Here is a 26651-nt window from a genome sequence, read left to right on the forward strand (position 1 = left end):
TCCTTCTGGTGTTTTTTTAGCAAACTCCATGCAGGCTTTCATGTCTTGCACTGAGGAGAGGCTTCCGTTGAGCCACTCTGTCATAAAGCCCCGACTGGTGGAGGGCTGCAGTGATGGTTGACTTTCTATAACGCTCTCCTATCTCCCGACTGCATCTCTGGACCTCAGTCACAGTGATCTTTGGGTTCTTCTCTACCTCTCTCACCAAGGCTCTTCTCCCCCGATTGCTCAGTTTGGCCGGACGGCCAGCTCTAGGAAGGGTTCTGGTCGTCCCAAACGTTTTCCATTTAAGGATTTATGGAGGCCACTGTGCTCTTAGGAACCTTAAGTGCAGCAGAAATTATTTTGCAACCTTGGCCAGATCTGTGCCTATATAAGTTCTTATATAGACAGGTGTGTGTGGGTCCAATCAGTATAATCAAACACAGCTGAACTCAAATGAAGGTGCACAACCATTTCAAGGATGATCAGAAGAAATGGACAGCTCTCAAGTTAAATGAGTGTCAAAGCAAAGGGTCTGAAGACTTATGGCTGTGTGATATTTCAGTTTTTCTTTTTTAAGAAATCTGCAAAAATTTCAACAATTCCGCTTTTTTTTCTGTCTATGGGGTGTCTGTGTGTACATTTAATGAGGGAAAAATATGAATTTAAATGATTTTAGCAAATGGCTGCAATACAGGAAGTCCTCGATTTACGAACCAGTTCCGTTCCTACGCTGGCGATGTAACCCGAATTTCCGCGTAAGTCGGATTTCACCGTTAAAGTTGAAATTTACGTCGAAATACTTCTGTTGCAGGTCTTATCCCACGTGATTGTGACAGCAAGCTCAGTGTGTGTGGGCGTGTGCGTCGATGTGTGAGTGAGACGGGACTGCGAAGGAGGAAGGAGTGCGCGCAGGTGCGAGTGTGTACAGTGGCAAGTGTAGTGACGGCGACCGGGGAAGAGTAGCGATTAGCGGAGGACCCGTTGACGTTGAATATGCAGAGGAGCTAATAAAGCCATTAAAGCAGCAAATCGGTGTTTCGTGCCTTTATTGTTGCCGCCACCCACCTCAGCTGTGCAACGAGAGAAGGGAGTTAACCCCTGCGTCTCCCGACCACGGTCAGGTGACCGTAGCAGGAAAGGTTAAAACGTTGTATAAAGAAACTAAAATACATTAAAATAAAAAAACAAGATGCTGTACTTACCATTTCTGCTGAGAGTGTGAAAAAAGGAGGGTGAAAAAGGCAAAGATAGTCCCGGCGCACAAACACAGACAAGCACTATGCACTAGCTAAGCAGAAACACTATGGTGCTGGGGACAAAATGGCGGACGAGGCACGGCCGTCGTAAAGTCGAAACGTCGTAGGTCGAGTACATCGTAACTCGAGGACTTCTTGTATAACAAAGTGAAAAATTTAAGGGGGTCTGAATACTTTTACTTTGATGCAGTTGCCCAAATGAAAAACAAATCAGAGGGAGTGAGTAAAATTAGGATGAGAGACTGTGATGCTATCAGCTTTTAGTTGATTGATGAAAGGAGGGGCAAGGTAGACTTTGCATTGCATTGAGTCGATGGAATGAGACCTCTGTGATCTTTTTCAGGGAAGAAGCTATCTGATTTGGAGAGGGTCACCTCCCTCAAAGTTTACAACTGGTTTGCGAACCGCCGCAAAGAGATAAAGAGACGAGCTAACATTGGTAATGTATCTTTTTGAGAGAACAAAGTTTGTTTAAATCACTGCACATTAAACATTTACGTCACATTTTTTCATTTTAACCCAGTTTCATGACATAATGGTTGGTCAATGGTTAGCCGACTCCCATCCCCCCCGGCCGGCCACATATGTATACAAATATGTAAGCCTTTTTTGTCATTCTGCTTTCTCATTACCATAATTTTGTATTAAAGCTGTATATTTTTTGTATCAAGATGCCGTGAATAGCGGGGAAAAAAATCTGACTAGTACACTGCCCTAAAAATGTTTTTGTGCCTTTCATGGGATCCAAGGACTTTCAACAATTACTAATGGGGGTAATTCAAATGTTTAGGATGTTGGGAGAGCCATGCTCGTGGACGAGTAGCTAGTGTTGGCCACCAGTTGATAGCCGGCTCGCTTGACAATGAACATCGGTGGGATGGAAGATTCGACAGGCTGGCGAGGATCCTTGTGGGGTTAAAGCAAAGGAAAGCAGTATGTTAAACTTCTCAAGATGATCTATGCTATCGACAGAGATGGAAGTTAACAGCGTATTAATTGATAACGGCTAGTTGCTCAATCCAAGGTACAGTGAGTCCCAAATTAAAGATAGGCATTTGCGATATGTATTTAAGAAGTGAGAGTATCAATTTATGACTAAGTCCAAAATGTAATAAAATGGAAAGTAGGAAAATAGTAATTGGTATTTTTATAGGTTACAAATTCCTTGACCTTCAGGTGCATTTTAAAAAAAAAAATGTATTCTATATATCTTAACAATGGCTGCGTGAAAATAACTGACAAAAAAAAATATTTTTGTGTGTCCAAATCTGCAGATAAGCGTGAATAGGTGTGTTTTTCCAGTAAGTAGTAGGCTCATTTGTTTTCGAGTTGGGACAGCCTGTTAGCACATCTGCTCACAGTTCTAAGGTTGGGGGTTCGAATCAGAGCTGAGGCCTCCTTGTGTGGAGTTCACTTGTTTTCCCTTTGCTTGCGTGGGTTTTCTGCAGGTACTCCAGCTTCCTCCCACATTCCAAATTGTACGTAGGTGTGAATGATTGTTTGTCATGTGGCCTGTGATTGATTGGGTGCCAGTCCAGGGTAAACACAGCCTTTTGCCCAAATTCAGCTGGGATAGGCTCCAGCTCACCTTCAACCCTAATGAGGCCCAGTGGTATAGAAAATGTATGAATGGATGTTTTTGTGTTGACCAGTTGGCACAGATGGTCCATTGTTAGTCATTAGCATAAAGTGTGACCTTTGGTACTGTAAAAGGCTTGCATACACACACTGGCACCTATGCTGTCAAATGGGCTAGACTTATTTCTTAATGACTCTCCGAACTTTGAACATTGGTGTTAATGTACCTGAATATATATTCATTATCGTGGCTTTTTTGCTGTGATAATAAAAAGGCTCCAACTAGCAAAGACAAGCTCCTTGTGCTTTAGCGTACCGTAATTTCTCGTGTATAATACGCACCCCCCAAAGTTGACCTCAGAATTCTGGAAAACCCTTCTACCCATGTATAATTTGTTTTTACAATGCATGATTTTGCTTCTACCTATAATCAAAACATGAAGTATCATTTTGTAAGGTTTTTTTCAAATACTTATTCTGAAGTATAGCACTTTATTTGAATATGTTATACAGAATTTCTAAGATGGGTAAAATTGTTTAAAGAAAACATGAACGGCCAGGTGCAACACATTTAGTTTTATTTTAATAAGATTGAAATTAAACTGTCAAGCATTTCAGATAAGCATTATCATCAAACAAAATACAACCATAAAGAAATTAATCCTGGTTGTTGTTCAGTCATCAGTCGTATTTATATTAAAAAAAAATAATAATAATTCTCAAATTCTGCCAGGGTATCTAAACTTAGGAGCACAACGGTACATATATGCAGTCATACTGTCTACCTACCATACCTGTCATACTGGAATGAAAGTGTAGGCTACACCTTTTTCATAGCCTCTAGGTGGTGCTGGCATATTAGAATGAAAGTGTACCGCTTTTTCATAACCTCTACATAGCGGCATACATTTATAAAATGGGAAAGTTTTTTCATTTCCCCCTATACCCATGTATAATGCGCACCATTGATTTTGGACATTTTTGGGGGATTATACATGAGAAATTACAGTACCTGTCTAATAAAGTTGATTATTTTCTGACTCAACTTGAATTGTTGGATTTTCAATATCCAACAAGTGCTCATGAGCCTACCTATATGTTGTTTTGCTGCCCACTACATTTTATACCCACTGCAGAAGTCTCCCAAGTGGTGAATCATGACTGCACAACAGTTTGTAATGTGATTCACGAATGATCAGTGATCAATCATAAATGTCACACTCTGTCCTTTTCCTCCAAGAAGCCACAATCCTGGAGAGTCATGGGATAGATGTGCAAAGTCCAGGGGGACACTCCAACAGCGACGACGTTGATGGGAGCGATTTTACAGACCAGGTACAGCAGCATCCTTTATCTCCGACAAAGAGGGCACCTTTTTTTATGGACCTGCTTGTCATTGACGGTCATTAGACTAAACAGAATTGTATTTATCGAATTCAGTTAAGCCCAACTCACAAATAAAATAAAAATATGAACTGAAAGACCATGTAGGAACTGATCTACTGTTTGACTGAATATTTGCTGAAGTCTTAATTGTTGGTAAATATTGATTGATTTGTTCATTTGTTTGTTTTTACATCTGTAAACTAGGGGATGGAAATTAGTATTGATCTGCATTCTTGAAGCTGTACTGTGGTTACACCACAGATTTGGAATGTTTTACTTCTCAAATTATAGTTCGGTATTTCTTTTCCCTGTAGGCATGTGATCTGCCGTATTTTGACAAGAGACCTCTCAGCCGACCATTTGGCCTTTATCGCTTGGAGCCTACCTCCCCAACACAGGTAACTCTTCACGTTTATTTACAATAGTCATAACCAGATTCCCTTGTGCCGTGGCAATATTATTTGCATTGTACACAACCCATATACAGTACTGTAACTGCATTACAAAATGTGCTTCGTTGCTAACCTCTCGTGTTGGGATGGTCAACACAACTTGCCCAAGGCTTTGTTCCCCCCTGGAGTTTGGTCCATCCATCCATTTTCTGAGCCGCTTATCCTCACAAGGGTCGCGGGAGTGCTGGAGCCAATCCCAGCAATCATCGGGCAGGAGGCGGGGTACACCCTGATACCAATACAACCATTACTATGGCGCTAGTTTTGATTGGGGCAATGTTTTGTGTTGATTAAAAGAACAACAAACAAAAAAAGACGTGTGGTATAATCCCTGGGTGCTCCGGAGAGGATGGTTTCGGCTGTCCATTCTTCAAGGAGACCTTGAGGTAATGTTCACATACCTTTGATACTGTTAGCAAGCAGGCGATATAACGTTATGTAGCCAGCTAGTGCTAGCATTCATGTTTGTATGTAAACATTATCCCAGCGTTTTGACAATTCATTCTCTAAGGTTTCGGTAAACATTGGTTTGTGCGCATAGGATTGCAAGACGCAATCCTATTGGTTGACGTCAAGGTGCTATGATGGAGGGTTCTTGTTGATATGTCACCTTACACGAAAGATATCCCAAAAATAAAAAATGCCGGACTTTTCATTCTAGCATCGTAGAGTTATCGTTGATCATGGATTATGTCACACAAGAAGTTTTGTGGTTCCTGACAAAATATGTTTGGCCCGATGTAGAAAATCGTTCTGAATAGGAAAATCAGGCCAATAACAGGGCTGAAATCTTGTAGTCTGATCCAGGCATAAACTTAACGAATTACACAACTCTATCGTCAAAAGTTCAGAAAAGTCATTATCCAGTTCAAACTTCCCCATGGAAAATATACTGCAGCAATATGTACAAGATATTCAGATGAGATATTAAAAGAAAATCCACCATCCATTATCCGTACCACTTATCCTCACAAGGGTCGCGGGCGTGCTGGAGCCTATCCCAGCTATTTTCGGTCTAGAGCTGGGGTACACCCTGAGCTGGTCGCCGGCCAATCGCAGGGCGCACAAATAACCATTCACACTCACATTCACACCTACAAGCAATATAGAGTTTAAATTGACCTACCTCACATGTTTTTGGGATATGGGAGGTAGGGTTGGGCGTCGTTTGAATTTGAGTGATTCCAGTTACAATTCTGGTTCATTTCGATTCCGGTTCCAAACGATTCTCTATTCCGATTCTTTTAGGAGCTGGGTCAAAAAACTTTTGCATGGTCTAAATAAACGGTGTCCAAATTATGAAGATCCATTTTCTTAGCATCCCACAGCATAGACTCTTGTGTGATGTTTGCATGTTGTCCACCATGCTTGTGTGGGTTTTTACCAGGTACTTCTCCCACATTCCAAAAAATTATAGGCTCCAACTCACTTTAATGAGTAGAATTTGGATGGATGGACAACTGAAATCATATACTTTGTAGATGTCAACAACCAAGCATTTCGAGTAAAGTTAGTCCTATCTTGTCCCTAAATGCTATTGTCCATCAGGTTACAATTAAAAAAAACATTACACTACCCATCAGAGAACTTATCTTGCTCACGAAATACTGCGTCATGTATGGCAACCCGGAAATTCAATTTTTATGGACTCATTGTGTGACCCCCTCTGATCCTGCTTTAATCCCTTTAATCCTCCTTCCTTGTCTCAGGATGACAGTGCCACTCATAGCGAGCATCAGGACCCCATCTCCTTGGCTGTGGAGATGGCTGCTGTCAATCACACCATCCTGGCCCTGTCTAGAACTGGAGGGGTCCCCAGTGACATCAAGACAGAAGTCCTGGAGGATGACTGAACAGTGAGAGGGGAGGAAGCAACAAGATGGTGAAGGGAAGGAGGAATTAAAAGGTGCATTTCAACAGCAGGAACCTTACCTGAGAACTGGGAACTTTTGGAGGACCATTGTTTGTTTGAACCATGGGAAATATATGTAAATTGGGGTTAGCGGTTAAGTTCCGTGTCGGAAAAACACCCTACCTGGTGGTTATAACTCTTGAGAGGTTTTACAAGGGGCAGTCAAAAAGTAATGAGTCCAATTTAATTGAACCTAGTAAGAAATGAGAATTTCTTTAGAACCCTTCATGGGTTGTAGTTTAAATACTTGTTTGAAGGTTTTTTTTTTTTTTTCAAACTTTTGTTTATACCTGTCCTCTTCCCGTCAGCCATTTTGTAAATTAGGTCGTTGTGGGATGCCTATCAGAAGGCAAAGAGCTGCGGTTGAATTTCTTGCATTGGAAGGGGTACCGGCGGCACGGTGGAAAACTGGTTAGAGCATCAGCCTCACAGTTCTGAGGATCAGGGTTCAATCCCCGGTCCCGCCTGTGTGGAGTTCGCATGTTCTCCCCGTGCCTGGGTGGGTTTTCTCCGGGCACTCCGGTTTCCTCCCACATCCCAAAAACATGCATGAATTGGAGACTCTAAATTGCCCGTAGGTGTGAATGTGAGTGCGAATGGTTGTTTGTTTGTATGTGCCCTGCGATTGGCTGGCAACCAGTTCAGGGTGTACCCCGCCTCCTGCCCGATGATAGCTGGGATAGGCTCCAGCACGCCCGCGACCCTAGTGAGGAGAAGTGGCTCAGAAAATGGATGGATGGATGGATGGATGGAAGGGGAACCACCACTAAACACTTTGAAAAGGTTGCAAAATGTGTATGGGGAAGCTGTAACAGGCTCCAGCACTGTTAAAAAATGGGTGTCCAGGATCAAAGGCAGAACAAGAGCTTGCTTTGAGTGATCTCTGTGACAAGCAAGGTGCAGCAGAACATCTTCAGTGGTTAATCCTGGGAGTAGTGCTAGGGTTAATTGGGCTCATTGCTCTTTTCTTTTGCTGTCCCCTTGTACCTAAATGTTCTGGGGACTTAAGATTGATACACAGATGCAGAACACACAATGCACTTTTGCACCAATGTTACCAGGAAAAAAACAGAACCTGAAAAAAATCCAGAAACTATATAAATTGAGTTTGTAAGGCCGGGTGAAATAAAATGCGGTGATTAGTTGCCCAATCATATGTGATGTTTGACGTTCAAGATCCCGTCCCAAAGAAAAAAAGTTTCTGGGCTTCTCGAAAGTATGATTCTCTTTGCTTCCCAGAAAAAAAAATCCAAGGAACTGAATTTAGGGGAGAGTTCCTACGATCCAAAAGTGCAATGTTTAGCCGAAAGTTCCTTATTCCAGGGTGTTCCTTGTTCCTAATGAGATCTCACACCCTGCCTTCCCAAAACAATCCATCGCGACTGATTGTCTCAACTTCCTTAATGTATTAACTAATCCTTACAACTAAAGACAAAGGATACAGCCTGAAAGTGGTCTATGGAGGGAAAAAAAAGGAAGTAGAAGCCCTGGCCTTCTCTCAAAACCAAAACCTGTGCTTCTAATTGTGCGCCCCTGCTCCTCCCAGGACACTCTCCTCTCTTTTTCCTCTCCCCGACTCCTCCTTACCTCTACAGCCTGGTTGTCTGAGCCAATCCTCATTCAGTCTCACTCAACCTCAGAGACAAACTCAGCAAACGTGTACTGTACATAAGATAAATGGTTCTTCTAGTTCTCAGTCGCCCCAACTTAATGGTGTGCTACCTACCTACTCTCCAGACTTACCCTTGTCATTGTGCAATTAACAGCAAGAGAAGACTCTGGACGATGTCTTTTGGAGAGACAAATGGAGAGCGTCTCCTTCGTCAGAACAAATCTGGTTGGTAGGCAGTTCCATTTCCTGACCTCCCAACCCTTGGAATGTTCTCAGCCCTTGACAGAACCATTGAGGTTTTCTGCTGTTGAATGAACACACCTCTTTTGAATCTCACTGCAGGACTGCTTGCATGTCAGGAATCATGATTAGTACTGTACTTTAAAAAGTGTGGAACAATGCTTATGGTAAGTTTCCATTCAACAGCAGAACGTCTTCACAATCGTGATATTTAGGTCATCGATGACTTAAGTGCTTGAGGCAATGACGAATCAGTTTATGGATCAATGTGATAATCAAGCAAATGTAAGCTATCTACTAATGGAATCTGTGCTTTGTTTTAACGCCATCCATGCCAAAGGAAAAGATGCTGTGATGTGGCCGGCTCAAAGTCGGCTTTCGGCACCACATACTGGTCTGACCACGGTCTTCATGGACACCCGAAGCCATTTCTTCAAATAGAGTTGGCACACGTTCTTGATGTTTTCTATTGGGCCAGTTTGACCCAAATACAGCAAGTTGTAATGGTCGCTAACAGAGGTCGGACATATAATCGTGGCTTCTCTGCCTCTACAATGGCCAAAAGAATGTGATTGGAGCAGATTATTATTATTATTTTTTTTTTTTCAAGTAATTACGTACATCAAGCTTAAACCACACATGGAGTTGGTTTGGATTATGGCAATGTCATTAATTAACTAATGGGTAAAAAGTACCACTTTTGCATGCAGTTTTTCCTCTCAATGTGGCTCTCGAAATCGTCAAAGGGCAGAAGTGTCATTTCTTAAAGCCAGCGTCTCCTCCTGATGACGCGGCGACTTTTCAGTCAAACTGAGCTCGGCCCTTTTTCACCAAAGGAATAGATTTACATTCTGGGAAAACTGCTGATATGCATCTTTGAGAAGGTTTGTATCCACAACAGTTAACAAGTTCAGGAAGTACCGTATTTTCGCGACCATAAGGCGCACCGTATTAAAAGGCGCAGTCTCAGTTACGGGGTCTATTTCTGTATTTAACACATACATAAGGCGCACCGTATTAAGGCCTCATCTTCTGTATCCGAAATGAACAGCCGGGCGGTTTCGCCATCAAACATGCCGGGTTCCCTCTCGTCGTCGTCGGAGTCGGTCTCGTTGCCGGCGGGCTGTTCAGCGATGATGCCGGCTTTCGCGAAAGCTCGGACAACAGTCAAAGCAGATACCTTAGCCCGGGCATCCCCTTGCGAACCATGGATTCGTTGATCTTGAATTCTCTCGCGGCTGCTCGATTCCCATGTTCCTCCGCGTAACTGATAACTTGCAGTTTAAACTGTGCTTCGTAAGCGTGTCTCTTCGTAGGTGCCGTTTTCGGGGGTCCTCAGCAAATATATACCTACTGGGGGCGTGCCTTTAGCGTCCTCTTTCACGCGCACCCTTCCCGCTTTAACGTCCGCGTGCTGTCCTCAGTCACGTCCGCCTTTCCTCTCAATAAGCAGCGTGTCGGCAGGAAATGCTCCCAGTCGGTCAAGCGGAGCGCTCATCAAAGTCACACAACAACGTCCATTTTGGAGAAAATTGAAGACTTTTCAGTGCGCCTTATGGTCATGAAAATACGGTAACTAGCTTAACTTGAATCTGAGCAGAATCTGTCAACCTAATCAACTTGGACTGATGTCCATTCATAGTCTTGAATGGTCAGCTATTGCTTATAACTTCCACTTTTGCAGTAAGGGACAAGGTGTTTGTTTCTTTTGTTTGTTTGTTTTTTTATTTTAGTTTAGCGGCCTAAATGCATTTTGATTTTTAATATCTTAACTGATTTTAAAAATGTAGGACATCCCAACATTCAAAGGAAAACAATTTAAGCAAAAACTAAAAATATAGTTAATAAAAAAAAATTAAAAAAAATCAGGTTCTACGAAACTTTGTCAAGAACCTACTAAATAAGGTATGAAAACATTGATTGATTTTCACCTCTTTCCCAAAATATTAAAAATAGTAGAACTTAGTTGCTCTTAATGCTGTTATGGTCCTAATGAAATTTAAGTGCTCTGTGATTTTTTTTTTTTTGGCTAATTTTGTTTTAAGGAACATAACGGAATAAAAAAAAATTGTGCTCCTATGTCAATTCATGAAATTAGCCTGCCAGTGGACAGATAAAATGCAGTTATCCTGTTTTTCTTTTTCTGTTCCACCAATTTATTTTTATTTTGGGTAAGAGGTGAAAATAAATCGTGCCCGCACATTGCCCTCCAAAAACTAGGATCTTGCCAACATATCAATGCAAATTGTTTAGACTCTTGAGTTTTATGGAGCAACATTTTGCATAATAATCCAGTCTGTAGGCTAAACTAATTGTTTTGGGGGTGGGGGGGATTCATTTTTAAAAAGTCGTCATTAATCTGATGCTTAAATAAATTTTTCCCAAAGTGTGAAACTATTCTTTATAAAGACAAAATATTGGAATACTTTATCAGGAAATGAACATATAATGGAATACTAGTTTTCCTTTTAAGGCGTTTCAATGGTCTGATTTGGACGTTATCACATACTGTGGTTTTAATGACATTGAAAGTGTTTATCAAAAGCTCCCCTTAAATGTAAAATCTTAAGCGTGTATGAGGATGACTCATATCTGGCATCTGCAATTCAAAAAGGATTTTAGGGTATAAAAAAAAAAAAAAAGAGAGAAACATAAGTATTTATACTCATTTTTTATGCTAATGTACAAAGTGTTTTGAAAAAGATACATACTTATTGTTAAATTAATCAAGCTTTTTTTAAGTTTGCCTTTTTTCTTTTTTTTTTTTTTTTTACACCTATATTTTCTATTGTCATTCATTATTAGACTGAACAAGTCTTCCTGTTTATGTCTGAGGTATGTAGTGAAAGACAAATGACAATGCACCTTAAAAGGAGGAAAATGTTTTGCTTTTGACTTAAACGTGATGTGATCTTGTCCTCTCCCCTTAAGCCAGGCTCCATTGTGAAATTGGCGCAATTTGATCTTGCCTAATTTGTGAGAACTGGTGCATGAAAACGAAAATAAAAAAAATAAAAACATTGACCTATTAGGCAAATACAGTTAGGCCCAGAAATATTTTGACATTGGTTTTCATCATTTTGCCTTGCTACACCCCAAAAACAATGGATTTGAAATAAAACAAGATGTGATTGAAGCCTAGAATTAAACATCGTGTAAAGTGAATTCAGAGATATGTTTCTAAATACGTTTGAAGATAATTGCAGAAAAACGTGCCTAAACAGAACTATGTGGTACTGAATTGTGGACATATAGCGTTAAACTGTTTTTCAGCGTTTCAGGTTTCCCGACTTTTCAAAATGTATGTAGGTATTTATTTTTATTTTTTCCTTTAATTTCTTCTATTATTTGGCTATAACGGCGCACAGTGACACACTTGTGCATCCAGCATGAGTAGCCCCTCCCCCACTATGGCAATTGCGATGTCCAGTTAACTAGCTAGCTGGCTATCCCCCACCCGGAAAATGCATCTTCCCTTCCGAAAGTCCACTGACATGGCCACTTTAGAGCGCCACCTTGTCTGCCTTAAGTGCATGCACAACACTGTGAAGAGCGTGGAGGAAGGAAATTTTGTCCGGCTTGACGGCTAACGTTTGGACTAGGGCTTCGGGCTGGCGTGGCCACTTTAGAGCGCCTCGTTGTTGCGCTGTCAAAAAAGTTGTCAGTTGCTTTCTTTGATGTAGTTTGCACTACTACTATGAGTTTAGTAGCATTTGGGTGAAGAATTCGTATGGTTTCTTCTCAAGTGGCAACATCGGTAAGCAACAGTGAGCCCCCACCATTAGTAGCCTTATATAACCACTCCGTAACATCGCCTCTACTAAATTTAAAGTCCGACACAAGTTGACCTTAGTTTCATTCATCAAAATGTTTTATTACAGAACATGGGATGCCTTTTGTTGTTGTGAGTATAACAAATGCCATATTTTTTGTGGAACGATTTAAAGATGAACTTAATCCAGTCACATCATGTTTTTTCCAAATCCATTTGACATTAGTTTTTTTTTTTCTTAGTTTTTTTTTTTTTTTTTTTTAAACTCAAGAGGCACAATGATTTAAAAATGACTTATTTGGAAAATTGTCCAATGTCGTGGAGTCAGTTGTTGTGTGAGGATCGGGGCCCACATAAAGAAGATAAAAATCACTTTGTCTTTGCCACGCACATACGAGTGCGTCGAGACATTCTCACTTTAAGCTACTTTCAAATGAATTGTCGATGTTGTTTCAGATATTAAATAGCAGTCGAAATTTCTGTCCAGCAGTGTTTAACCTGAGTCTTCAAGCGGGATGGACAAAAAGAGTGTTCAGGTGCTAAAGTAGTGAATCAGATGTATTGCATTTCCAGTAAAGTGACTTTGCTGAAATATAGGCCACAACCCAAGACTTGGTCCCTCCCAGCATCAACATGTACTCCAGTCGTCGTGCTTCTTCTCCAGAGATGTCCTCTCGTGGTACATCAGAGTTTCCATGTTATACGTTTCTCCTCCGTATCCCCTGTTAAACACCTCATCCGATGATAGCGCCGAAAAAGAGGACTGAATGCTGTTGTGTCAATTTCAAAAGCTATGTTATGTTCAATTTTATTGTATTGCCCATTTTGGAATTTAGTGCCTTTTTTGGACAGTAGACTGTTCTGTAATTAAGATGTAGTATATATACATTTTTGTACAGTTTCTTTGTTCATTTTTTTAACTTTTGTTTATTTTAGTATGATATATATATAATGTACAAGAGAATAAAGCTATATGACTGAAACCTCCTTTGGATTTACTACTTATTGTAAATAATCAGCTTGTGTTTACTTTAGCTCAAATAAATGTTAGTTAAAATTTTTTTTTTTTAAAGTAGGTACACAGCAGTCCCCAAGCTTATCACATCACACATTTGGACCAAGTCTGATGCAATTGTTTACATTTAAATTGAGTTTTTGGGGTTGGATAGAGTGATTGATAGGCTTGTGTGTGGGTGTTGTTGGTACCTCTCTGTTAAAGAAAAACCCATAGTCTGTAAAATAACAGACACAAGTTAATGAAATTAATTACTGAAAATGAACCCAAAAAATCTGATATTTTTAGTTTTATTTTTAAAACAGGCCTGGACTAATCCACACCGTTGCGAGGCAATCACTGCAATCAAGCCATTTCTTTAACTGTTAGTAAGACATCTACACCTGTCAACAAGACTGATTGATTACAAGTTTGGACACACCTTAGTTTAACGTGTCTGTGTTCAAATGATTTTCAATCAAATCAAAAAGCAACGTCAGCTTTTCATCGATCCATTTCTTGTACCGCTCATCCTCCTCATGTTTGCATGTGTGCTGGGGCCTATCCCAGCTAGCTAACTTAGGGTGAGAGGCCAGGTACATCCTGGACTGATCAACAGCCAATCGCAGGGCACATTTCGACAAACGTCTCACATAAGGACAATTTTGACGTTCAATTAACCTAGCATGCGTGTTTTCGGAATGGAGGAGGAAACCAGAGTACCCAGGGGAGAACATGCAAACTCCACAGGAGGAGGCCAGAGGACTGATTTGAATGCACGATCTCTGAACTGTGAGACAGATGTGCTAACCAATCAGCTACCATGCGTCGTGCCAGACTTCCAGATTTTTTAATTATTACTTTTGTCACTTATTTCTATGATCATTGCTGTTTTTCTTTTCCTTAACAGAGGGATATGAGCAATTCCTTAGGGCATGCAATTCGTTGCTCACATTGCTTGTGTTCACTAGGACTGTATTCTTCATGCATGTTTATGGGTACAATTATGTAGTATTTCTTTTATTAAGATACAAGTTTTCTATTTTTAAAGTCTCAAACATGGCAAGCATCATCAATCTGTTCAGGGGTGTTGCTAGGCCTATTTCGACAACTTCTCAAGCACCCCCAAAATTATTTGCTAGTGTGCGTTTTTATTGTCATAGTGTCCCTCCAAAAATGACCCCTTCTCCAATCAGACATCCATGGCCCATGATTGTTTTGTCAAAAAAATGACTCATTTTATTTACAGTCACATCATAAAATTGTGTAAAAAATAAATCTCCCAAAGGTGATTATGAAGATTGCAATGTTTTTAAAATGTAATTTTAGAAGATAAAAAGCTCTTTGCACAGTTCATGTGGAAGACTTCTCAACAAACTTTAAGGCACACAAAACATCAGTAACCAAAAAGCATTAAAATGCATGTCAATTTCCAAAAACATTTTTATGCCATGTTAAGATTCTTAAGGTAGTAAATGGGGGGGAACAAACTATACTTCTTGGCATGTAGCATTACAAAGTGTGCTGGTGTTTTATCAGTTTAAATAGAATTGAACAACACATTGAATGAAAACTCTTAGGGAGAAATGAGTAAAATCTGCACATGTATAAACATTTTGTTGTTAAATCTCATTTACAGCAGCAACTATGCGATGTAGAAGATGGTTCAAACCCAAATCTGCACAGCTGACGGTCCTCACTTTCTCCTGTCAGGAATTTTTATTGTCCTCTGCACTATTGCGAGCAGATGATGATGATGATGATGATGCACAGGCACCATCACCTTTAGCCAGAGCCGTGAGGGCCGTCAGGTTCGGGATGGATCCCGACAAGTTGGCGCTGCGACGCTTCGGCTGCTGCCGGCGGCGTTTGCCACCGCCGCGGCTCACCCGGTCTGGCCGGACTAGGACTCCGTAACCGGGATTGCAGTGGAAGTAGTGCTTCCCGCCAACGGAGCCGTCATTCTTTCCTGGTAAAAGACAGAAATGATGACTGCAAAGAAAGATCAGTGCTTCGCTTTCCTGGACAATGCGCCTTTAATGTAGGACACAATTTTGGACAATCACACCTCACTAGTCCAGTGTTTACCAACCTTTGTGAGCCAAGACATATTTTACATGAGAAAAATCTCATGACACACCACCAAGCCAAAATGTAAACATAGATACAGCTCTGGATGAAAATTCAGAGACTAAAATACACTGGCCCATTTCTTTGGTGTTTTGTTTGTTTAATTTTCTGCAACTAAATGCTTTGACAATATTAACATTTGGGAGTTGTCATTAGTTTATAGAGTTTAAAATATTTTTTACTCGGTCTTTCCTATAAATAGCAAAATTGGAGAAACTTATAATTTTCCAGACTTGCACATTGGTGGATGCACAGGTTCATTGTATCTTCTGCCATCTAGCGGACAAGCGTTTAAATGTTCTGCCTGTCACTATCCGTCGTTGGCATAGATAGATGATACAATGCATAGAATGATACATTATTTGTAGTAAATAATCATTTTTGGACCAATTAAGTTAAGTTTAATAATTTCCAAAAACACACTAATGTACCATGGGCCAGTGTTCGGAAATTCGTGCAAGAGGCCATTGGACCAAGAGATCATTGGTCCGCGGACAGGTACCAAGGCGCACAGACTGAAAATTGTGATTTTTTTTGTTGTTTTTTTTTTTAAGACAAGGAAAATCAACTGTCGAGGAGCGTCACAAAATGGATTTTCGTCTTCGAGGGGCCAGTGCACTGGTTTACTTTAACCCCTCTCATACTAAACTGACGCCCGCGCTGGATGGAATGCAGATTTTCTTTTTCCGCAAAACTGGTGCCAGGCTAGCACCGACTCTTTGCTGGTTTCGGAGCAGCTGGGGGTCGGTGACCCAGGTGCTAATATTCAACATCCGGTGACGAAATAAAATAGTTCTGAGTTGCCCTCTGCCTGTGTGAAGTCAAACCTATGTTTGGAAGTGCACGAGTTGAACCAAACTGAGCAATGGTGCCATCTCCGTGTCAAAGAGAGGTTTGCAGTGCACTTCCCTCACTTGTTCCATCACTTGTCCTACAGAGGTTTGATGAATTCTAACAGGTCCACATAGTTAGAAAGGTTGGGAAACCCTGGTTTTAAAGCAAAAACAAAGAAAACTCACCTGCGGGTACCTCAAGTTCAACTCCCACCCACATGCCCTCTGCAAAGTCTGTCGGGCCTAAGTAGCGCACGGTGCCTCTTTTATTGGTCCCTACGGTGACAAATTCGCCTTCTTTCATCCAGTCAGGCAGAGTGACTGCAGCAGTTGCCTCTCCTTCCTCACAGTCTAAAATAAGCTCCAAGGGCTCAGTGAGATTGGTGTCCAATTTCGAAAAACTGCCGGTCTCGGTCTGACCAGATTCCCCCATCGGTTCACCGAGTATACGCTGGAAGGACTTGAGGTCTGATGACTGGACTTTCTGAATCTTGAAAGGGTTGACTGCTGCTGCAGGAGGTTTGGAGCGTTGGACATTGGGCTCAGCAGAGGCATCAGGCGGTGCTTCTAGGTGGACCTCATCACTGGATGAAGCTGGGATGGGAGAACAGCTGGAGCTCTTTAAATGGGATTGTTCCTGCGAACAACCTAGTGGATCAGAATCCTTCAATGGGACTAGAGGCGAGTCAGAGGATATTTGGGTTGAGACAAGAGCAGGCTCTTCAGAGTCCTCCTTAGTCTGGTCTTGTTTTGAGTGTTCAATCTTCTCCAATACTTGTTTTTCTTCATGAATCGTTTTAGTGGATTCTTTTATATCCATTTGAACACTATCCTTCACAGAGGTCTTTGGTGTTGTTTGTTGTTGCTCTTGCACTAAAAACGAATTTGTCCCTGGCAGCACACTGTCTAATTGTTCAGATTCCATCGAGTCCCGCTCCAAATACACTGGCCTGGTTGGAATATTGGACTCTACACATGGAGCAGGCTCTTTTACTTCCTGTACTACAAGAGATGGACCTGGTTCCTGGTGACTCTGATTTAAATCAGAGGGATAGTCATTTGGTTTGGACTGCAGCACGTCCGTGTTCGCCGCAGCTGCCTGCAAAGTCTCCAGAGGTTCAGATCCAGAACCAATGTCAGATTGCAAGGGGAGCATCGGTGTCACTTTATTTGCTTCTTCATCTGTCACGGCTGCACAGCTTTCACCGCTGCAGCCGGACGATGGAGGAAGGTCCCAGCTGAGCATGTAGACCTCTGAAAGCGGTGCCGTGGAGATACTCGTAATGTAACCACCACTTGACGCTTCACTCATTGAGCTCTGGGTGGAGTCTTCGGTCACTGGGATGATTGGTGGAGGGAGAGGCACTGATCTGGGGCTCTCCTGTTGGATGTCAGGAGGGCTCATTCCCTGAATAGGAACCTACAGAATAACCACATACAACTTGTTAGAGATGCTGAAAGTACGAAAGGAGATCTAAGATGGGTTACTTGGAAAGCATTAACGTAGGGTCTCCCAATCTGCATATGCACTAGTATAAGTGAGTTTAGAATAGTACACATCTAGGTAATGCAACGCTAGTAAACATTTGCAAGAATTAGTATTGATTTGATCGTAACATACTCCGCATGTCTGCCATTTTCACAGATATCCATTTTCAGCCTTTACATGGAAACATTAATGGTGTCATTTTAAAACAAGTACAGCAGAGACCCATTTGAAGGTGCCGGAATGCTGTTGTCTCTCCAGAAACAATTGTCAATTTTGGCTTTCATTTTTAAAAGAAGTTATCATTGAAACAACCCTTTAACTGAGCGTGCCTTCTTGTGCCGTGTACCTTCGTATTCTTCTAAACTAGCTCACTGCACGCCATGCACGACCTCAAACGTCGTATGGCAGGACTTTCAATATACTAAGGATGTCCCGGACAGCCTGTTTCACACAACCCGTCAAAGCGGTCTTCCTGTCTTTTCCACTGTTGTATTTGGAAGGCCCTGATACGGAATAGTGAGGGAAAATTGATCCCCAAATTTTCTGAGCTCGTATCAGAGGTAGGATGGCGGCTGTGGCAAACGGGATAGTGGAAAGCCGGGACTCACTTCTCCCACTCTGTTCTGTTGAACGCGATTGTCGCTGTTTGAAAAGGATTTTATACATGACACCAGCCGCTGGAGTGGATGTCATCAGCTATCTATCAATCTCTTTGTGCTATCTGTGTCAGCAACATGCCGCCCCCTGTGAGCTCGGTCGGCTCAATTGTTAAGTCTTTGATGATGCTGCAATTGTGCGGTAACTGTGAGAAATGGGTGGCGCCAGCACATCTGTCAGGACTTGCTTGGGCTTTGGAACCGGCAGGCCATGTCTAGCGCAAGAGTCAGAGCCCAACATCCTCTAGCTCAAGAGGTGCAGCACTCTAGCAAGGTGTGAAGACAGAGTTATCCATAAACACAACATATGGCTGAGTATTCCCAAAGGGACTAAATTGCACGGACATTCTTGATAGATGCATCATATGAGAACATCTTGACTAGAACTTACTTGCTGGCGTGTGTTCATTCCCTCTTCAACACTGGCTGACTGCACAATGATACGAGGCACATTCTGAAACAGAAGAGCTTTTTTCAAGTCTCAACTTGGGTTTTCTAACAGGTCTCACGGTAGAATCATCATTTAAACTCCCTCGACCTGCACGTGTTCCCCATGTGCATTTTACAACGTGCATGCAGGTGTGATTTACCGCTGTGAAGAAATCACACAACTCAGGCTTCAGTTGAGCCAGTAAAACAGAAATCGAGACTGTGGGGAAACGTTCGTGTGTGATCTGTAAGACAGATAGTGAAACCAGACTGCCTCAAAGAATATGAAAGCGGGAGCTAACCGGCCCATCTGTTTCATGATATTATAGGCCAGCACTTTTCATCCATGTCATGAGGTCCGTATATTCATGTTTCACAAAGAGAAACAACATGTATTTAATGTAGTGATTAGCAGTGAAGCTGGTGATATGAGACAAATATTTGTTTATCAGATTCCTCAGACACAATCACGGTGAAACAATCAGGATAATGGCAGCCTTGGCAGGGTAATTATAATTGCACTCAATCGTTTATCCCTATCCAGTCTTGTGCCGCCGCTCGACAGGAGCTGTTAGCTGATGAAATATTGTGCCATTTGCTTTTAAACACTTTTTTTTTTTGTTGTCATTGAACAACATGATAAATCTCAATCACAAATCTGGAGCGTTGCTTTTTTTTTTTTTTTTTTTTTTTTTTTTAGGCTCAATGAGTTACACAATGAGGCAGGGAAAAAAGCTGATAAATGAATTCATATGCATGCATGGCTGAGCGATGTGCTTCATTCTCCATGTAGCAAATGAGAACTTAAAAAAGCAGCAGCACAACCAACATGAACAGGAGAGAGCAGGTGAAACAAATGTATCCTGTCCTGCTGGGGCTCACGACAGTCAACCTGAATGTTGACACATGCAAGACGCCACCTTGAATTACAGCGGAACAAACAGTCAAACCAAAGTCAAATGATTCTCAAGTTCTACAATTTGGACTTCAATCAGTATTCTCTGGAAAAGCAACCCTCAAACTTCCCAAATGTACTTTACTTTTCTATGGTTTTTATGTGTTCCCTCGTGCTGACCTGTTACCTTGCGCTTTAGGGGATTTATTGAAACTATGGCGGAATATCTACCTCGGGAAAGAATAAAGAGAAGAAGAAAAAAAGCCCATTCCTCGTTTGCTAACAACTGAGTAAGACTAGCAAACAGAAGCAAAGCAAAGGGACTTCAGGCATCTGAGAGGATTCAGAAATCTGATCAACAGGTAAGTGTATCACCTATTTTTTGGTTCTTAATTGATTGTACATTCCCGAAAAAAATCACTTCAAACCAAAGCTATTTAGTGTCATCGTAACACTCCATTACAAATATGTCACGCTACCAGCGCCGCAGCCGTGGCTAATGTCGGCTTGCTTACGGTGCGAATGCTAGCGTTGCTATTTTGTTGGAGCTGGATATACATTTTCTGTGACTATTTCATCACAACTACGCACTTTCATTTTCTACGCACATTCACGTTTGCGGCTCGGCATGGCAGCCAACTTGGGAGATCAGTTGCACATCGAGTTGGATGTGAGTGACGCTATTGACATGTACATTTACATACAGTTAGTGTTAGCTTTGGAGGCAGATACAAGGTGAAACAATCTTTGGTCACAGGACTTTTTTAAAAGATGGTGAGGTTCTGCTGTAGTCTTTGACATATGACGGCTAAATAATATCCGTCAACATACTAAGGTCGAGTAATTTTAAAAAGGGTTAGGATTAGTTATTAAAGTGCATCTGGAAAATATTCACAGAGCTTCAGTTTTTCCACATTTTGTTTTGTAACAGCCTTATTCCAAAATGTATTATTTTCCCCCCTGAAAAATCTAAACACTAGACACAATGACAATCTGAAAAAAAAAAAAAAGATTCAGATTCTCATTTGCCAATGCCAACCTGTCTGCAGACAGCAGAGTAAAACAAGAAATAAAAGCAAATATAAATAAATACATATACAACAAATTGTACAATGTGACATAGTTAATGTAAATGTTCATTAAAGTCCTTTCAACATATGATCACTGCCATCACTAGCCTAACACAAATCTGCTAGCTTAAGGCGAACAATGGAAAATGCCATAGATAGGCAACTTAGCATCACTATTGCATTCATTTTAAACCGTCTAACTCTTTTGCATCAGGTCCATGTTTACACTCCTTTAATCTCTAAAACACTCTTTGGCAAGACCACGCTATCTTCTATTTCTGCTCAACATACAAACTACCACCCCCACACTCTGTTCTGGAAGTTTTATATTCTCTTCATTCCCAAAGTCTGCTCTACTTTTAGTCGGTCCTTTCAATTTTCAGCCCCAAATGACTGGAATACTCTACAAACAAATTATAAAACTCACCTCATTCATCCCAATATCATTGTTTAAAAGGTTAGTAGGGGTACTGTCTATGATTGCCGCATGTGTTTTTAGCCTGTTTTGAACCTTTTATTCACCATGTGTTACTCTCTTTCATGTTCAATTGATACACTATTCTTGACATTCTCTTTTATTATGTTTTGTGTTTCATTAACATTACAGTGCTATTTTTCTTTATTTAAAAACCGACTAAAAACGGGGGGGGGGGGGGGGGGGGCTGGAACAGCTTAATGACATTTCAATTCATTTCAATGAGGAAAATTGACTTGAAATTGTGTTACGAACTTGGTCATACAGTAAACAATTTAAACTTCTAAGTCAAGATAGCACTGTATTGACTAATTGTATCTATCCATTATATTGTCTTAGACATCAATGTATTAATCAAGTACATTACATTTATATTCCGCCCCATGATACGATCGACATGATTATCTTAATGCATGCGGGAGGCTTTTGTTTTTGATCTTTGTAAGATTTGTAATCATCTGTCAGGTCAGGCGAGGTGCTGATTTTGGTGATGGGTGCCTCCAACGATGCAGTAACAACCTGCTCAAGAGTTTCCACTGCACTACAGCACATGATTTCCTTGATTAGCTTCCATCTGTGGGCCACAGAGGGAAGCCACAGACCTTGGCTTAAGGCACTAATCAGACAACTGGAGAGCTGTCATGTATTTACTGCAGTGAAGAGCTTTGTGCTCTCGCGACGCAATAGCACAAGCATGACAAGGTTCACCTGCTCCTAATTACTGCTCCTTTTACACAGTGTGTTCCTGTCTCAGCGGGGGTATTTGGAACAATCTTGGCTTTCATCGCAAACAGCACATTAAAAAACACATTATGAAACCCAGCAATCATTTGCACTATAAGTGGTGCTACTTTGAATTTCTAAACAGCTAACTCTAATTGACAAAACAAAGTTATACATGACTCATACTGCATTTGTCAGGTTGACTGCGTGTTTCATTGGAGCAGTTTTTGTCACTTTCATTATTACCAAAAGTGTAGTGGTCGCATTTTAAATGTCCATCCATCCATCCATTATCTGAGCCGCTTATCCTCACAAGGGTCGCGGGAGCGCTGGAACCTATGCCAGCTATCATCGGGCAGGAGGCGGGGTACACCCTGAACTGGTTGCCAGCCAATCGCAGGGCACATATAAACAAAAAACCATTTGCACTCACATTCACACCTACGGGCAATTTAGAGTCGTCAATTAACCAACCATGCATGTTTTTGGAATGTGTGAGGAAACCGGAGTGCCCGGAGAAAACCCACGCAGGCAGAACGTGCAAATGACTTAATGACAATTTGTTTTGGCGAAAAAAATGATTGCTTAAAGTGATGTTTGTATCCAATGAATGGACAGCTGATGAAAGAAGTGTGTCTTTAAAGTAGCCATAATGCAGAGTTTTCACAATTTAAAACAGCGGTAAGGTGTCTTATCATATCTATGATGTGCTTACATCAAAATACCAGGGATTGAGAATTACACCACAGCTTTCCTCTGATATTAGGCAGTTTTGAGGGGGTGAACCTGACACATGCAAATGAGCCACTGAATACCCCACTCCCCCTACAGCGGGACCAATGCCCAAGACAGCTTTCATTACTATGATGACCTGGAAAGTAGCTAGGGCATTGCAGTTAATTGAGTCGCTACTTGTTCTTTAAGCAGCCCAGAGTATGAAGAGAAAAGTGAAACCCCATAAAGATGAGGTGTCAATTACGATGCAGATCTGACCATATTTTTATATTATATTATATATATATTTATATATATATACACACACGCACATACACACACAGACAGTGGGTATGGAAAGTATTCAGACCCTTTGTTATATTGCAACCATTTGCTAAAATTATTTAAGTTCTCCCCCCCCTGCTGAATGTGCTCACAGGACCCCATATTGACAGAAAAAAATGGAATTGTTGAATTTTTTGCAGATTTATTAAAAAATAGAAAAACTGAAATATCACACGGCACAGTGACCAACTGGTTTGCACATCTGCGTCACAGTTCTGATGCTGGGGGTTCAAATCCTGGCCCCACCTGTGTGGAGTTTGCATGTTCTTCCCGTTCGTTTTCTACGGGTACTCCGGTTTCCTCCTACATCCCAAAAACATTCTTGGTAGGTTAACTGAAGATTCTAAATTGCCCGTAGGTGTGAATGTGCGAGTGAATATTCAATATATGAATATTTATGTGCCCTGCGATTGGCTGGCGACCAGTTCAGGGTGTACCCCGCCTCGTGCCCAGAGATAACTGGGATAAGCTCCAGCACGCCGCGGCCCTTGTGAGCATAAGCGAGACAAATATGGGATGGATGGATGAAATATCACACAGCCATAAGTATTCAGAACCTTTGCTGTGACACTCATATTTAACTCGGGTGCTGTCCATTTCTTCTGATCATCCTTGAGATGGCTCTACACCTTCATTGGAGTGCAGCTGTGTTTGATTATACTGATTGGACTTGATTAGGAAAGTCACACACCTGTCGATATAAGAATCATTAGGTCAAAGGGACTACCTGAAGAGCTCAGAGACAGAATTGTGGCAAGGCTACAAAAAAATAAATAAATAAATTCTGCTGCAGCACTTAAGGTTCATAAGAACACAGTGGCCTCCATAATCCTTAAATGGAAGACGTTTGGGACGACCAGAACCCTTCGTAGAGCTGGCTGTCCGGCCAAACTTAGCAATCGGGGGAGAAGAGCCTTTGTGAGAGAGGTAAAGAAGAACCCAAAGATCACTGTGGCTGAGCTCCAGAGATGCAGTCAGGAGATGGGAGAAAGTTCTAGAATGTCAACCATCACTGCAGCCCTCCACCAGTCGGGGCTTTATGGCAGAGTGGTCTGACGGAAGCCTCTCCTCAGTGCAAGACACATGAAAGCCCGCATGGAGTTTGGTAAAAAACACCTGAAGGACTCCAAGATGGTGAGTAATAAGATTCTCTGATCTGATGAGACGAAGATAGAATTCAGGCCAAAAGGTTCTAAGTGGTGTGTGTGGAGAAAACCAGGCACTGCTCATCACCTGTTCAATACAGTCCCAAAAGTGAGGCATGGTGGTGACAGCATCATGCTGTGTGGGTGTTTGTCAGCTGCAGGGACAGGGCGACTGGTTGCAATTGAAGGAAAGATGAATGCGGCCAGGTACAGGAATATCCTGGACAAAAACCTTCTTCAGAGTGCTCAGGACCTCAGACTGGGCCAAAGGTTCACCTTCCAACAAGACAGTGACCCTACACACACATTTAAAATAATGAAGGAGTGGCTTCAGAACAACTCTGTGACTGTTCTTGAATGGCCCAGCCAGAGCCCTGACTTAAACCCAATTGTACATCTCTGAAGAGACCTGAAAATGACAATTGTGCAAGATCTCCCACTATGAGACATAAAATCCAGAAAATCACATTGTCTGATTTTTAAAGAATGTATTAGCAAATTTTGGTGGAAAATAAGTATTTGGTCAATAACAAAAGTTCATATCAATGCTTTGTTATACTATATACCCTTTGTTGGCAATGACAAAGGTCAAACGTTTTCTGTAAGTCTTCACATGGTTTTCACACACTGTTGCTATTTTGCCCCATTCCTCCATACAGATTTCCTCTAGAGCAGTGATGTTTTGGGGCTGTCCCTAGGCAACACAGACTTTCAACCCCCTCCAAAGGTTTTCTATGGGGTTGAAATCTGGAGACTGGCTAGGCCACTCTAGGACCTTGAAATGCTTCTTAAGAAGCCACTCCTTCGTTGCCCGGGCGGTGTGTTTGGGATCATTGTCATGCTGAAAGACCCAGCCACGTTTCATCTTCAATGCCCTTGCTGATGGAAGGAGATTTTCACTCAAAATCTCACGATACATGGCCACATTCATTCTTTCCTTTACACCAGTGGTCCCCAACCACCGGTCGGCGGGCCTGGTGCCGGGCCTGGTACCGGGCCGTGAAGCATTTGTTACTGGGCCGCAGAGAAAGAATGACCAATTTATATAATTTCTGTTGTATTGCAATTCGCGTGTCAATGTGTTTTATTTTGAAAATTGACTGGATCTTCTCCGCCGCAACAGCAGCGTGTCTCAATTGATACGTCGAGACTGCACAGAACGCTTCCGTTTCTGTTCCCAGTCGGCTCGAACGCTTCTGTTTCCGGTCCGACCGGGCTGGCTAACGACGGCAGAGCTCAAAGAACTAAATCATTTCATAAACTAATTCAGCTCATTACGTTTACTGAAAAGATTTGTTCTTTCGATCGAAACGTTCGATCGAAATAACACTATATAAGGAGTCCTACTTAAAATAGGGGTTTATCGCAACAGTTAACTCTCACGCACCAAGTCCGCTCTGATACAGATACAGTCGTAGGTTGCTGCTCGACACAGGCAGAACTACTTTTACGGAGTTAAAAGTCTACTCTCATTGAGCAGCTCTGGAACTGCAGTCTGGTCTGGCTGCCTACAATAACTCCGGCCCCCACTCCTGCATCGCGCCCACAGTGGACGTGCCACGGACAGCAAAGGAGTAAGCAGAAGCAAGGCAAGCACGTGTGTGTGTGTGTGTGTGTGTGTGTGTGTGTGTGTGTGTGTGTGTATGTATATATATATATATATATATATATATATATATATATATATATATATATATATATATATATATATATCTCAATATATATCAATATATACACACGCACGCCACCACAGCCGGTCAGTGAGAAAAATGCTGACTCCTAACCGGTCCGCGGTGCAAAGAAGGTTGGGGAACACTGCTTTACACGAATCAGTCGTCCTGGTCCCTTTGCAGAAAAACAGCCTGACAGCATGATGTTTCCAACCCCATGCTTCACAGTAGGTATGGTGTTCTTTGGATGCAACTCAGCATTCTTTCTCCTCCAAACAGGACAGGTTGAGTTTTTACTAAAAATTTCTATTTTGGTTTCAACTGACCATATGCCATTCTTCCAATCCTCTTCTGGATAATCCAAATGCTCTCTAGCAAACTTCAGACGGGCATGGACATGTACTGGTTTAAGCAGGGGGACACACGTCTGGCACTGCAGGATTTGAGTCACTGGTGGCGTAGTGCGTTACTGATGGTAGCCTTTGTTACTTTGGTCCCAGCTCTCTGCAGGTCATTCACTAGGTCCCCACCGTGTGGTTCTGGGATTTTTGCTCACCGTTCTTGTGACCAGCTCTTCCATCTCCTTCCCTCAGGTAGGCGCTACAGAACAATGCAAACTAAAACGAGCAAACGTTCCAACAGCTTCTTCCCTCTTGTAATTAACTGCTTAAACAGTTAACTTTCATTTCCATTGCAACATGCTGCCAATTTTCTGTCTTGAGTTTGTTGTCAACATTTCTGTCGGGCCAATTATACATTACTCATGCACTCAGTGTAGTAGTCTCGCCCCGCTGCACTATTTGCATTTCTGTTGTTGACCAATACTGGCCCACTCATGTGCCTGAGTAGCATCTGCGCCATTTGCACAATCGACTGAGTAGTATCTGCAA

At 41.8% G+C, this 26651-nt stretch overlaps 2 protein-coding genes across 8 annotated transcripts in view; one reads left to right on the forward strand and one right to left on the reverse strand.

Annotated features, from left to right (window-relative positions):
* Positions 1–11147, forward strand: part of hmbox1b (homeobox containing 1 b) — a 40513-nt gene extending 29366 nt beyond the window's left edge. The window contains exons 7-11 of one of the 5 annotated variants that reach the window (XR_009770313.1): positions 1585–1680; positions 4060–4154; positions 4520–4603; positions 6367–6563; positions 8336–11147. Coding sequence is in view for 3 of the 5 variants with exons in the window: in XM_061704517.1 (XP_061560501.1) it covers positions 1585–1680; positions 4060–4154; positions 4520–4603; positions 6367–6510 (419 nt within the window). In the remaining 2 variants the exon portion in view is untranslated. Of the gene's footprint in view, positions 1–1584; positions 1681–4059; positions 4155–4519; positions 4604–6366 lie in introns of all 5 variants that reach the window. The other 4 variants (XR_009770314.1, XM_061704517.1, XM_061704518.1 and 1 more) reach the window with 4 other exon arrangements.
* A 3245-nt stretch (positions 11148–14392) lies between these two features.
* The window catches only part of LOC133417054 (kinesin-like protein KIF13B), a 65466-nt gene continuing 53207 nt past the window's right edge, over positions 14393–26651 (reverse strand). For 2 of the 3 annotated variants that reach the window (XM_061704512.1, XM_061704511.1), the window contains 3 exons: positions 18687–18749; positions 16337–17570; positions 14393–15156 (listed from right to left, as the gene is read on the reverse strand). In XM_061704512.1, coding sequence (XP_061560496.1) covers positions 14897–15156; positions 16337–17570; positions 18687–18749 — 1557 coding nt within the window. In that variant the 3' untranslated portion in view covers positions 14393–14896. Of the gene's footprint in view, positions 15157–16336; positions 17571–18686; positions 18750–24216; positions 24388–26651 lie in introns of those variants that run through there. The other variant, XM_061704513.1, reaches the window with a different exon arrangement.

The sequence above is a fragment of the Phycodurus eques genome, chromosome 18, assembly GCF_024500275.1.
Source record: "Phycodurus eques isolate BA_2022a chromosome 18, UOR_Pequ_1.1, whole genome shotgun sequence".
Lineage (NCBI taxonomy): Eukaryota > Metazoa > Chordata > Actinopteri > Syngnathiformes > Syngnathidae > Phycodurus > Phycodurus eques.